At 38.7% G+C, this 14792-nt stretch overlaps 1 protein-coding gene across 1 annotated transcript in view; it reads right to left on the reverse strand.

The window, feature by feature from the left end:
- The window catches only part of IL5RA (interleukin 5 receptor, alpha), a 32515-nt gene extending 29305 nt beyond the window's left edge, over positions 1-3210 (reverse strand). Inside the window, exons 1-3 of the mRNA XM_008583388.1 lie at positions 3129-3210; positions 1471-1616; positions 403-541 (exon numbers count right to left, since the gene is read on the reverse strand). Of these exons, the coding sequence (XP_008581610.1) occupies positions 403-541; positions 1471-1616; positions 3129-3210 (367 nt within the window). The remainder of the gene's footprint in view (positions 1-402; positions 542-1470; positions 1617-3128) is intronic.
- Positions 3211-14792: the final 11582 nt, after the last annotated feature.

The following is a 14792-nucleotide window of genomic DNA, read 5'->3' on the forward strand; positions in this document are numbered from 1 at the left end:
TATCAAGAGAATACTTTGGAAATTACTGATGAAAGACAACTGTGACTGGATGCGTGCACATATCCCAGGAGCTGGAGGTCTGCTTCTCCTTTTTTCCTTTCCTTGATTCCATTTTTTGAGTGTTTGATCAAAAGGATCGCTGGTAAGTATCAGAAATAGCAGCTTTCCCCTGGAGGCTAACATAGTGACAGTGGCTGTTTTGCAGGGCTGTGCCAGGTGGCACTGGATGGGTTATGATCGTGAGAAGTGACAGCAGTCTTGGTGAGGATGCTGATGAGGAGGACGAGCCCTTGGCGGGAACTGGCAACTGACTACAGAAAAGCAAGTTGTTGGTAGTTTTTCTACTTTCCCATATTTGCAAAGTCCAAAACATAAAACTGGACTTTCAGAGGCCTGCTTTACCTGCTGGGGCTTCAAGTGCAGCAGAAACCCAGCTGCTGGCCAGGAGCGAGCGGTTGCTCCATAGGATGGTCCGCACGCTGGCTGAAAAGCCTTTGTGCAGGATGGTTACGCATTTGCTTGCAGTGCTCCTGGTTTCATACTGCAAATGAAATCCACAAGTCATGACAGGTGGAAGGTCAATAGCCTTAAGACAACTATTTGAATCAAATATACGTTTTCTTCCCCTCTTTAAATGATAACCAAATAAAATACACTGAAATAGTTTTGCTAGAAAAAAATTAAAAACAAAACATTGTAATAATAACATGGTAATTCTTCAATGATGCATGAACACATTCCTCTTATAAAAACAAATAAAATATTACTATTAAGGCTTGAGTTCCTTTTGGCCACCATTTCTAGTTCCAGTCTCCTTCTCAGAAGTTTCTCCTCAGACAGAAACTTGTCTAGAATGCCATACTGACTGAAAAATAGTTAATACCAATCACTTCTCCCTTCATTTGATTTTATTGATCTCCTGGTACCTATCAAGTGCGTCAACATATCCCTGCAGTAAACCTGAGCCTGCGGGAAGTTAAATGACTGGTCCAAGGTCACAGAAGCAAGAAGTGAATGAACCAGGACTTGAATCTGGTACCTATCAAGTGCATCAACATATCCCTGCAGTAAACCTGAGCCTCCGGGAAGTTAAATGACTGGTCCAAGGTCACAGAAGCAAGAAGTGAATGAACCAGGACTTGAACTTGGTTGCTCTGACCCTATGCCCTGTCCTATTCCCACTTTACTGGGCTACTCTTTTTGTTCTTCTGGCCATCTTAGTGGAAACAGAAAACCAGTGTCTAATCTGTTATACCTAAAAATTTACTAAATGTTCTTTCTTAAGGAAAACAATTATCCTAAAGTTGAAATATCCTGTGAAGCTGTGAGCAATATGCATGGCACAAGTTCACAGCCATTTCAACAGACACATAGCAGTTTTTCTTCCTTTAACTTAAAATTTTGCTTGGTAAAAGAAATGCAGTCGAAACGAGTATTTACTCCCAATAAGAGTTCCCATTAAACACTTACGTCATCTTCTTGTGGGGCATTTATTTTCACCTGATATTCTAAAGTAACACCCCTTTGCTCTTGATCAGGATTTGGTTCCCAGCGTAAAAGAACTTGAGCTAAACCAGTAACTTTAATGGTGAAATTGGCAGGTGGGAGGAGTACAACTGTTGATTAAAAGAAAAAAGAACCAATACGATGTTCATTTGTACATGGGCAGCACTTTAAAAATTTTTTTAAAATATTTCATTATGTAACATACTATTTTATTATGGCTATTAGAATATATAATACCAAAATAATTTTCAAAGAAGTTTCCCTAAAACCGTTTTGAACTCATTATCTTTTTTACCTTGTGCAGGTGTTTACCCGTAACATCTGCATGTTTTTATTGAAATACGAACATTTTACTACATCATTATTCATTATAGCTGTAGTTTTCAGACTGAGGGTTATTATTCATTTAGGGGCTGTAATAACAATTTACTGGTTTGTGACCAGCAACCTTTTTTTAATGATATGGAGGAAAAATAGAATAGAAAATACCAGGGTACATCGAACACTAATAAAAATAAGAGCTGTTTCTTGAATCTCTTGTTTCCACTACATAAAGGTACTTATGTATTTGTATGTGTACTGGTTCAGGATGTATAACATGTTTATTTCTTATTATGAACCACAGTCAAAAATTACTTAAATAGGCATTTACAGAAAGTGTTTTTTTCTTCATGAACCACTCTGACTCTGCTTTCGAAACAAAAGCCTTCATTTAATTACAAAATCAATACCTGTTCATTACAGAAGTATGGAAAGCACAGATGAATAAAGAGAAAATAAAGATTTCCCATAATCCTACCGCTGAGAATGGCTTTAATGGGTGATTATTCACTACATTTTTTCTGGGTATATATTTATGCAACTTTTAATTTTTTTTACTAAAACCAGAACAATATTGTATATGCAGTTATGAAACCTTCTTTTACCCACTTAGTAGATCGACAGGATTTTTCCACTGACTTTTAAAAGCCTTCCATGACTTTGCATCCATACTTGCCACATGAGGATTTCTACAGCTCTGTCTATACTGCACTGACTACTTGTGGCTATTTAAATTTAAATTAATTTAAATAAAATCAGATGTTCCTTACCTTAGTATTCATATTCCAGGTGCTCAATAGACACATATGGCTAATGGCTAACGCACTGGACAGTACAGAGATGAAACACTGTCGCCATCACAGAGCTCTCTGTTAGACAGTGCTAGGTCAGGACCATGTAACAGTTTTCCTTTCTCTGTCATCATACTAAACCCACAGATCAACACGTGGAAGAACAAAACATGGTGGAAGTTTCATATTTTTTGGCCACGAGCCTTTCTAACTGTCCCCTTGCATAGGAGGCCATTCCAAAGGTGGTCACCAGCACCGGCTTTATCCTGCAGTGCCCGCACACCCTCACTTGGAATTTGAGTTCCCACATAAACTTTGCATTTCAGCCAACATTGCTTTCTTCAAACATAGCATGTTTAAAGAGTCTGTATTATGATAAGGATAAATACTCTTTTATAAAAATCCACATATAATTTCCTAAGTGAAGGTTTATTTAGAAGAAAATAATGCTATCATTTTTATAATGTACTTATTTTTTAAAAATTATTGAATTGAATCAAAGGTTCTTACACTTTTTATCAGGAAGTAAGTCTGCTTGCACTATCGCTGTGGTCCCAAGAAGAATCAGTAATTCAGGCACCATGGTGATCATATCCTACAGGAAACAAAGAATATGAAAATCCAAATCTCATCCTCTTGCCATTTTTGAGAGAAACTACCAATTACTTTCTAATGTAAGATGTAGTCAGTGGCCATTTAACAGACATTTATGACTTCTCTGTTATGTGCTAGAAATACAGATATGAACAAATCTTGGACCTTGCCTTTCAAACGTAGATCCATGTAGTCTGAGGAGCAGAGTGAAATGTAAATCAATAACTGTAGACCAGTCAAAAAGCAACCCCAATAAAGGTGTGGAAAGGCCAGTAGGAGCAGAGAGACACGTGCTCCTACTCCTAAAGGAAGAACTAAAGTTTCTGACAAGGGAAAGGCTTTCCTGGTGGAACCCACAGTACAGGGTCCTCAAAAAGTTCATGGGAAGATTCACATTATCTTTTCATTCCATTTTCCATGAACTTTTTGAAGTACCCTCATATGTGCAAAGCTGGAATAGAAGACAGCAAGTAGAAGAGGATTGAAACGAGACCACAGCAGATCTTTGAACAGTAAAAGTTCTAGGCACACAGTTATTTATTAAGGAGTGTTTAAGTGATGAACCCAAATGGGAGCAGGTCACAAAAGAATTGAAAAACATAGTTATAGACCCAGAGGGAAAAAAAAAACAATATTTCTACCTACTTGAAACAATTGGACAATAAGAATGAATCTGGAGTAGGAGATGTTATGATAACCCAGTGTGAAAAAGCAGAAAAGGCTCCGCATCTCATTCTATAAGTTAAAGAAGAGAGCTGAGGACAATATTTCTACCTACTTGAAACAATTGGACAATAAGAATGAATCTGGAGTAGGAGATGTTATGATAACTCAGTGTGAAAAAGCAGAAAAGGCTCCGCATCTCATTCTATAAGTTAAAGAAGAGAGCTGAGGATCTCCTGCTGGAAAGTGTAGATTAGAAATCTTGAGTTTTTCCTTTGCAAATTTTAAATGACATTTTTCATATGAACTTAACTTTAAAGGACAAATGACACACAGGGGCTTCCACCCACAGTGTGCTGCCTGCACTTGTACAGCATTCTCCCTGCTCTCAGGAGCTCCCCAGTGACGCGGAGCACAGCACCTATGGTTATTATCCATGTTAATGCTATGCATGCAGGAAAGGAGTCTGCACAGTTAAATAATTTGCCAAAGATCAGAGAGCTGGGAAGTAATGGAACTCGGACCCAATCTTGGATCTTCCAACAGCAAAATCTATGCTCTGTGAATTTTATGGTGCTAATTAAAAAGACATAATTTTCACTTCAAAACTTTATTTAAATAGCTTGGTTTTTTCTAAATATAATTCAGGTAGAACCACAGGAAAGACCTTGGCTAAATGGGTACCTTCAGGAAATAGCACAAAATACTCTTACTTCCTTATTACTTCTTGACCTATTACTTAACTAACTTACTATTACAATTAAGTTATTAGTGAAATTAGCAAAATGCCACAACTGCAGGGAAGGAACAGCATATAAATCTCTTAATTTCTTTTTCAGAATTATGCCAGTTTTGATCAAACTAATCCTGTTTTTTTTTCTCTGATATTTCCACACCATGTAGAAAAAGAACTTTCAAAACCGCAATGATGATGACTTAAAAGCAGGTACTTTAATTTTTTAAAAAATTTCAACAAGTGAGAATTTTAATGAGTTAAAGGGAAGCATCAGTAATTTCCTAAGCCTGAGTCTCTGATATTTCCACACCATGTAGAAAAAGAACTTTCAAAACCGCAATGATGATGACTTAAAAGCAGGTACTTTAATTTTTTAAAATATTTCAACAAGTGAGAATTTTAATGAGTTAAAGGGAAGCATCAGTAATTTCCTAAGCCTGAGAAGCAAAGATAAAAAATCCTTAACAGCAACAGCAAAGACAGCTTCCTCTTCAAGTTATGAAGGTGATGTCTTGAAATGTCAACATTTCCTGAAATAATATTAAATATTCTCTAACTTTGCACTAATTTTCATTAACAGGAATACTAGGTTAGAAAAAATGAAAAATTAATATTCTCTAGCCACTTGTACTGACTGGCGAAGTAACAAATGCGTTATAACCATACTTGTAAAAATAATAAACATCTATTTATACTTTGCAATTAAACTGTTGAAATAAGTAATGAAACTGTTCAATATCTCAGTGGGGAGATAATTGAATATTTTATATAAGCAAGTACTCTCCCCTAGAATTTGCCATGTAGTCTGATTTTAGAGCTGCTGAAAATAGAATTGTTTTTCAAACTGGACCATTTAAAAATTTTTTTACTACTATGTTTTTGCCATAAACAGCTAGACACTTTTGTCACATCTCATTATGATTTTTTTTATTCGAAAAGACAATAAATTTGAAACAAAATCGGTTGCGCTACAGATAGTCCAAGTTACTCAAAAAGGAGTCTAAATATCACCAAGAATGACAATTTTTTGTGAGGCATATAAATTTCACACAAGGCTGAGTAGTCCTAGCATCTGACTCTGTGTTTTCTATGATTCTGGTCACTCTCTGTTCTGTTCCCTGAAAGCACCTTTAGTCTTGGCTGCCATAGCATTCATCCCTGCTGAAAAAAAAGATTCAAATCCCTCTGGGCCAACTCTTTAATCCAAACATACACTATTATATAGATGTCAACTGGGCTATATTTCATTGTCCACAAGAATAGAGCTATTGTTCTACTAGCTAGTACTTTACTAGTGTAAAGATACATCTCCAAATGACAGCATGTTCAACTCATTCTTCCCATGGCTACCAATTAAAATCTAGCAGAAAACTATCAAATTGTTAAAATAAGATTCAAATTAAGCATGAAGAATCAAAGGTTGTCAACCTACAATAAATCAGAAACACACAATCTCTGAGAAACCAGAAGCTACTTGATATGTGACATGTCATTGAGTCAATCTAAAATTCCTGGAGTGCCCTCTGAGAATCTAGCTTCTCGTAATTGTATCTTCTTTGAAATTTGGGAGAAAACATGAGCACAATCTCTTTTACTACAGGTGTTTCTAGGAAGTCAGTTGGGTAAAGTTGTGACAATTGGTAATGGATTTCCCCAGTGTTCTTAAGAATTGGTCAAGTTCTACTGAAGTTCAGATTTATATATACTTTCTCCAATATATTTTTCTTCCTGGGCATTCCTGGGGCATTCTTTACAGCCAAAGTTGTAGAAGCAGCCCTGTTTTAGAGCCTTTTTGAGTCAGCTGAGGTGATATCTAATTCCAGATTCAACGTCAATGGCAGAAATTGAAAAGCAACTGGGAGGATTCATGCTCTGTTAGGCTCTTAAAAGTAAGGCGTTTACTTCCTTTTTTATTCTGTACAGTGTAATCAGCAATAAAACCCATCTCTTGGGGGATGAAGAACAAATAAATAAACCAAGGTGTAAAATGCTAACGACATGTTTAGCTACATGTATTGTATTACCCCTCTGTGAAAAACCTTGCATGCTCCTAAAAATATAAATGAGTAATAAAGACCACTTATTATGTATACGCTTTTTTTTTTTTTGCTACAATAGGACTTCCAATTAGTATTCTAAAATAGTTCTAAAATATAATATAAAATGCTCTGTCAGTCTGGGTGGAAATGGTGCTGTCACCCTGAGTGATTGGAAAATGGATAAAGAAGGAGTTTGCTACAAATATCCCACTGGTTAGATATCTTCCCTCCAGTCACACATGGTGTGAGCCATCATCCCGCACCCCCACTCCCCCATTCCTGGGCATACCTGTCTATAGACAGTCCTCTTGTTTCGACCCGTACTCCACAATAGAAGGCAGGGACTGTGGTCCTCTTGGCTGCAGCCCCAGCAGCCAGCTCCGTATCGGGCACAGGGCAGATGCTCAACGTGCCTGGCCCTGTGTAGAAGAGCCACCAATTAGAACACAACCCTTCCAAGGCACAGTAAAGCCTAATAAAGGGACAGTCAGGGCAAGAGAGTCACAAGGTGGGGAGCATGTAACCAGCCTGGTCTCTTGGTACCTTGCCTAAACATTCCCCCACTCAGCACTTCAAGTAATGTAAACAAATGAGGCAATTTGATTTCCAAAATTTTATACTATTTCATAATGCAAACTTTTAATTTCTTTTTAGATAACTACAAAAGATTCTAATCTTTCTTTCTGTCTGTCTGTCTTGCTCTCTCTCTTTCTTTCTTTCTCCTTATTTTTCTTTTTTCCCATTCCTGTCATTTCTTCTATCTACATGGAACTACGTCTACCTTGCTTTGGGTAAATAATTAAGTTAGTGAACATAAAACCCCATGAGAAATTTCGGCAAATTTTTAGACATTTTATATAAAACAAAACAATCCTGGAAACCCAAGAACCCCCAGCAGACACAAAAAGCAGAATACCTCCAGTTAGATACAATGCCATCATCTCCTTTTTGTTGCTGTTTCTTAATCTGCAGTTTTCTTAACCCTGAAACTTCTTCACCAAGATATTTTATTATACCTTATATCCTATTTTCTAAACTCATATTTTCTAAGAAATCTTGGCAGAATATATGTCCCATCTGAAACCTATGAAGTGTCTGGAGCAGTGGAAAACAAATATATTTATACAAACATTAACAAAACTATAGGTGTTACTTTAATATGACTCACCTTGCCATGAATTTGTACCTGTCAATTAATTAGCCAATACGTAAGAATAGAACACAATACACAGAGTCAATATGACATGCCTAATACAAGCTCAATAGCACCATTATTAGTTCTAATAATGGAGTTCTAATAATGGAGTTATAAGATTTTGTTTCCCCTTTTTCATTATTTAAGATTGCCATATATTTATAAGTTATTGTTTCTCGCTTTCCTCCCCCCCCCGCCCCCCATGTTATGAAATTATTAGGAGGTGCAGCACAGGGTACAGCCTATGTTGTAGGAAAAACTCTGCAATGAGTCAAGCATCGGTTCCCACTTACTGAGAAGTGCAGGGGTCATGCGATCAGAAGCAGCAGCGGGGCACTGAGGGTGAACCTTATCTCTGGGTGCACTTTTTGACTTAGAGGCGGTTCTTTGCTCTTTCATCATCACAGCTGTAATGGTGCAAAACTCACAGGCAGTTTCCTTTATGATGGAATGGCAAGGCGACTTCTCTAAGCAAATATTGAAGAGGATTTGTAAGAGAGCAATTACAGATGAGCCTTGCTGGAACTCCCAGTGACCAAGCTGCTGTCAAATGAAAGGATCTTTCGTCCAGATAGCCACTATCTGATAACTGTCTCCTCTGTATGTCCACCCTCTTTCAGAGATGGTGCGCTCTCGTCTGGAGCTGAAATTAACTTTTACTCGTGGCGACAAGGTAATCGAGTTTTCTCTGGGCCCTCTAAAGCACTGCATTTCTATTTTCTTTATGTGCTTCACTCGGCTACAGTAACTATTGTGCCTCTATCACCTTTACACCACCAGGCACACGATTTGACAAGAAATGGGCCTGAGAAATAGCCTTTCCCTCCACGCTGAGCACAGTAGCAATTGTCTTTAGGGAATGTCCTTAGTCCTTCTCTGCTTTGTAGGCGGGTCCTGCACCCTCAGGTAAATATACGTGGGGGGAAATGTTTCTGGGTGTGATAAATTGCTCGTGTCTGTAGCGTGGGCTCCTGCTACACAAATTATGACATTAGCAGTGCTGCGTTCACTCCAAGACCTTTTCCCTCACAGAATCTCCCAGTTCCCCGTGTAGTGCCCCAGCTAGCCTCAGCGTGCTTCAATTTAAACAAACCTACTTGGATTTTCCTGCCATTTGTTCCATTTCTGTTTGTTTCGTTTCAGGGAATTTCAAGGAAACTGACTAGCAAAGCTAATTTTTTTTTTAAAAAAGTGGCTTATTTCACTTAATATAATGATCCATGTTGCTGCAAATAGTAGGATTTCATTCTTTTTTATGGCTGTGCACAGTAGGGTGCCCACAGGTAATAATAATATATACATCAAAGTAGCAAGAAGAGAGAATTTTGAATGCTCTCACCACAGAGAAATGATAAATGTCTGAGGCGATAGAAATGCTAATTACATTAATTTAATTATTACACAATGTATATTTGTATTGACACATCACACTGTATCCCATTAATATGTACAATTATTATGTGTCAATTAAAAATAAATAAATTAATTAAAAATTTATGTTATAACACCAAGGCCAGAGTTCGGATTCCCATACTGGCCAGCCATTAAAAAAAAAATTAAAATTTTAAAAATGTAATTTAGGAGGTGAATAGATAAGAACGGTGCTTAATGTATTATCTGAGCCAGATGTTGCCTTTGAAAGGAGATCTCAGGCTTAGCCCAAGGGATGAGTGATGTGGGATTCCCTGCCCCTTAGGAGCCAGTGCGGGAGACTTGGGAGCAGAAGGGCCAAGGAAACCTGAAAGCAGACACAGGGAGGCAGTTGCCAAGGTTAGGTCAGCGGTTCTGTTTGCAAGATGATGAACGATGGACACCCCAAACAAAAGCTCGGTGTGGGAGGATACTTCAGTAAGTTAACGAAAGAATTTGCATTATCTTTTTTTTTTTTTTCCTTTTTGTCATTTTTCGTGACCGGCAACGGATTGCAACCCTCAGTGTCGCACCCGCACCGGACCGGGACCGGCAACAGGATTGCAACCCTCGGTGTTGCGCCCGCACCTCGCTCAGCCAGTGAGCGGCCGGTCTGTATGTGGGATCCGAACCCTCGGCGGGAGCGCCGCCACGCTCCCAAGCGGTGCACAGTAGCAGTGCCCCACCGGGCCAGCCCCTGTTCTAGTTTTTTTAACTTAGCCCTAATGTCAGGATAGGATTGGGCCAAAAAATATGTCATGAGGACATGGCGTCTGTCCTCTGAGGTGGGATCTAGGTTGGTATATTGTTGGAGAGCCTGAGTTAGTCGATTGAGGAACTCGGAGGGAGTTTCTTCCTTTTTTTGGAGGATTTCTTGGACCTTTTGGAAATTGACAACTTTGCAGGCAGCGCTTTTAAGACCCGCAATTAGGCAGGAGGCAAATTGGTCTTGGGCCTGGATACCCTGGTTTGTATTATAATCCCAATGGGAATCCTGTTCGGGAACTGCGTGTGGGCCCGCTGGGAAGGCGGGGTTAGTGCGATGGATTTCATCTGCATGAGCTTGAGCTGCGTCCCAGACGTGGCGAGGCTCTTCAGGAAGGAGGGTGTTAGCTAGTAACATGTAAATGTCATGGTGGGTGAGGCTGTAGGCCTGGAGAACACATTGGAGTTCTTTAATGTAAGTGGTGGGATCGGTGGTAAATGATCCTAATTTTTTCTCTAATTGAGTAAGGTCTGCTAGTGAAAAGGGAACATGTACCCTAACAACCCCTTCAGTACCAGCTACTTCACAGAGAGGAGCCACAGTGGAGGATGGGGGTGTGCCCGAGAACCAGTGGGGGGGGGCTAAAAGGGGGAGGAAGAGCGGAAGGGTTAGGTGTGGTGGAAGATGGCGGTGGAGCCGGTGAGGCTATGTGCCTTACCTTCATTTACCCAATCCATATGAGGGGTCTTCAAAATGTCCTGGAAAGACTAGTATTATCTTTTAATTCTATTTTTCCATGAACTTTTTGAAGTACCCTCATATTTATTGCATGCATTTATGTGCGATGCTAGGCATAAAGAAAATTAGACCTGGTTACTACCCTAGATACAACCTCCCTGGGCATATGATCTTTTTATCAATTATGCCAATTAAAAAAAGTGCTCATGTTTTGTCTTCATGTTTTTGTATAAGCCCAAAGGAAAACAAGAGAGACGGGGATTTGTATAGTTTACTTTTTATGGCAACAATTTTGTTCTTTAGAATAAAATATAAATATCCAAGAACAGTATAAATGAAACATGCTGGAAGAATTCCAAAATGTTTTCTTTTTTAAAATGCAATCAAATTTGCCTGTATCCCTTAAGAAACAAAACAATGTGGGTTTAGCCAAATATGAAATATTTGAAAACATGAATAGTAATAACATTGAAATCAGGGGTTAGAGGCGCCACTGTGAACTCTGGTCAAAGGAGCTAATTAAAGGTGGAAATCCATCCATGGAAATACTTCTAGGAATCCATACCATAGAAATAATGTGAAATGTAGACCAAAATTTATACAAAAGAGAGAGAGAATGAAATTCATTATACCTTTACCTGTGATAGTAAAAGTAATATAGAAATGGTTAAGAGAAATACATAAATTCTCAAGGTTGAAATATGTGGGTATTAAAAGGGGTGTTTATCAAGAACTTTTAATAGCACCGAGTATTATGGAAAATGTTAAGTAAAAACAACAGGAGAGTATATGAATACATACATAGACACACACATAATTTTTTTCATAATCTCATTTCTGGTCAGAAGACCAGACTGATAGGGGTGATTATCTCTAAGTGGTAGGTGTATTAGTCATCTATTGTGACAGGACAAACAACCACAAACACCTCACTGGTAAACAATGATAGGCATCTATTTCTTGCGTGTGTGTCTGAGTTTTGACTGGAGTCTTGCTAATCTTGGGTTGGGCTCCAGATCACAGTGTGGGTTCAAGTTTGCTCCAAACATCTGCCATTCATTTGGACTGGTGGCTATCCAGCGCGTGTTCTTTCTGTGGTGATAGCAAAGTTGCAAGAGAGCAAGACCAACTGCACAAACACATCACAAGCATCTGCTCATGCCACATTCACTGGAAGCCCAAGAGTCAGAGCAACATGCACAGTCAAGCCCAGAGTCAACCGAACAAGCCCAAAGTGCACTTCACTAACACTGATAAGGCCAGGGTGAGGGTGTGGGTGTAGACAACTACCAAAGGGGATGAAGAATTGGGACCGATAGTCCATTCTACCACAGTGGGATTAATGTTTCTTTTACTTTTATTCTTGTGCTTCTATATATACAAATGTTTTATTCTATACAAATGTAGGAATAAAAGTTATTTTAAAAAATGCAAGAGATACACAGATCAACAGGATAAAATTGAGAGTCTAGAAATAAAACCTCACATTTATGGTCAATTGATTTTTGACAAGGGTACCAACATTATTAGGCATGAGAAAAAATGCAAATCAAAACCATGAGATACAGGGCCGGCCTGTGGCTCACTCGGTAGAGTGCGGTGCTGATAACACCAAGGCCACGGGTTCGGATCCCATATAGGGATGGCCGGTTCGCTCACTGGCTGAGCGTGGTGCTGACAACACCAAGCCGAGGGTTAAGATCCCCTTACCGGTCATCTTTTTTTAAAAAAACAAAACAAAACAAAAAAAACCATGAGATACTTCTTCACACCCACTAGAATGGCTAAAATAAAAAAAGACAGACAATAACTAGTATTGGTGAGAATGGGAGGAATTGGAACCCTCATACACTGTTGATGGAACTGTAAAACTGCAACCACTTTGGAAAATACTCTGGAAGTCCCTCAAAAGGTTAAACATAGTTACCGTATGACCCAACAATTCCACTCCCAGGCAACTACTCACCCAAAAGAATTGAAAACATGTCCACATGACAATTTGTATGTGAATGTTTATAGCAGCATTATTTATAATATCCCCAAAGAAACAACCCAAATGTCCACCCATGGATGAATGGATAAAGAGTATGTGGTATATCCACACAATGGAATATTATTCAGCCATAAAAAGGAATGAAGTAGTGATACATCAGTGAACCTTGAAAACATGAAGTTTTATAAAAGTCAGTCACAAGAGACAACACATTGCATGATTCCTGTTATATGAAATGTCTAGAATAGGCAAATCTATAGAGATAGGAAATAGATTAGTGGTTGCCTAGGGCTGTGGTGGAGGGGGGTGTTTGGGGAAAATGGGAAATGACTGCTAATGGACATGAGGTTTCTTTGGGGATAATGAAAATATTCTAGGTTGATTGTGGTCATGGTTGCCAGCTCTGTGAATATACTAAAACCATTGAGTTGCATACTTTAAACTGGTGAATAATGTGATACATGAATTATATGTCAATAAAACTGTCATACAAAATACTAGCAAGATGCCCTAACAGGATTTAAACAGAATCCTGGGTAGTTAGAAGAATTCTAGTGTAAAATCAATCTGTGGTTCTTTTACCACGTGTAGCCAAAATTAAAAGCACGTCTTTATTCAGTAAAGACTCTCAGAAGCTTAAGCTTTCTCAGTTCCTCACTCAGTGACTAGTTCTTTGCTCTGAAAGTCAGATATATGAAATCAACCAGAATGTAAAAACAATAACAAAAACTATAAAATTAAACTGACTTTATTAATGTAAATTAATGTTCCATTTCAATCACGAGGTAACCCACCACGTGCCCTGGACAACTGCTTTATACACATTATCATATTGTAGCCGTACAGACCTATTTACAGATGAGTAAACCGAGGCTTAGGGAATTTACGTTGTACAGCTTCTTTGTGATGCTCCCAAAATTCACATTGCCCAGGATGACAAAACCTCAATTCTATAATTGTCATAATTAGTTTAAAAGAAACAATGTAACAAGTTTTTGAATTGGACTGAATATCTGATTTGATGGTGGTGGGTGAAGAGATCCTCTTGAGAAACTCCTGCTCATTTCAGATTAAGTCTGAACATCATTTCCTGTGGGAAGATCTCTCTGACTCTCTCTCCCTCGAGTCTGCATTCAATTGCTGCTTGTATGTGTCTCTATTTTACTTTTGTACTGTACTGAATATTATGGTTGTTTCTCTGTTTCCACCACAGAGATGGTGAGATGCAGGTCTCATATCTCAAATCTGAGATGCAGATTAGAGACAGGTCTTTATTTTATCTAGCTTGGTTTTGTCCAAATCTTTTCTAGAATCCAGCACATGTTGTAGGTTCTTATGTTTAAGGAAAGAAAAGAGTTCCTGTTTTTGCAATAGGGAATGCCATATAAACCCGTATTTAAAGATAAAAACGTACAGTGCAGAACATCACAAGGAGGCTGAGTTTAGACTCCTCTTGGTTCCGATCTGAGGCTGCTGATAATTCAGAATTTTGAAGGTGATTATTCTCAGTCTTTACCCTTGGGCCTCTGTTCTTTTAACTATTATTGAAGTCCCATCTTTTAAAATTAATGACCCAGTATGAAATTTCAGAGCAGCTAAAATTGATTTGTCTATTTACTTACCTCTTTTAAATGTAAAATAAAATTGCATTTGTGTGTAAAATCCCCCAACACCAATGAAAATTGTGATTCTACATTTGCTGAGAAATATCTTTATTCGTCCTCTGGGAGATCTTAAACTTTAGTTGGCTTCTATTAAACTTTTATGAGAACAAAACTAGCGAATGACTTTTTCTTCAAACAGGTACTTTTTGTTGTTTCAGAGAAAGAACACATTCTTGAAACAGAACTTGTTCTCTTAAATTACTCAGCTTCTGGCTGGCCCGGTGGCGCACTGCTACAGTGCGCCGCTTGGGAGTGTGGTGGCGCTCCCGCCGAGGGTTCGGATCCCACATACAGACCAGCCACTCACTGGCTGAGCGAGGTGCGGGGGCAACACCGAGGGTTGCGATCCCGTTGCCGGTCCCGGTCCGGTACGGGCGCGACACTGAGGGTTGCAGTCCGTTGCCGGACACGAAAAAAGACAAAAAGGAAAAAAAAA

The sequence above is a fragment of the Galeopterus variegatus genome, unplaced genomic scaffold (assembly GCF_000696425.1).
Source record: "Galeopterus variegatus unplaced genomic scaffold, G_variegatus-3.0.2 Scaffold2899, whole genome shotgun sequence".
Lineage (NCBI taxonomy): Eukaryota > Metazoa > Chordata > Mammalia > Dermoptera > Cynocephalidae > Galeopterus > Galeopterus variegatus.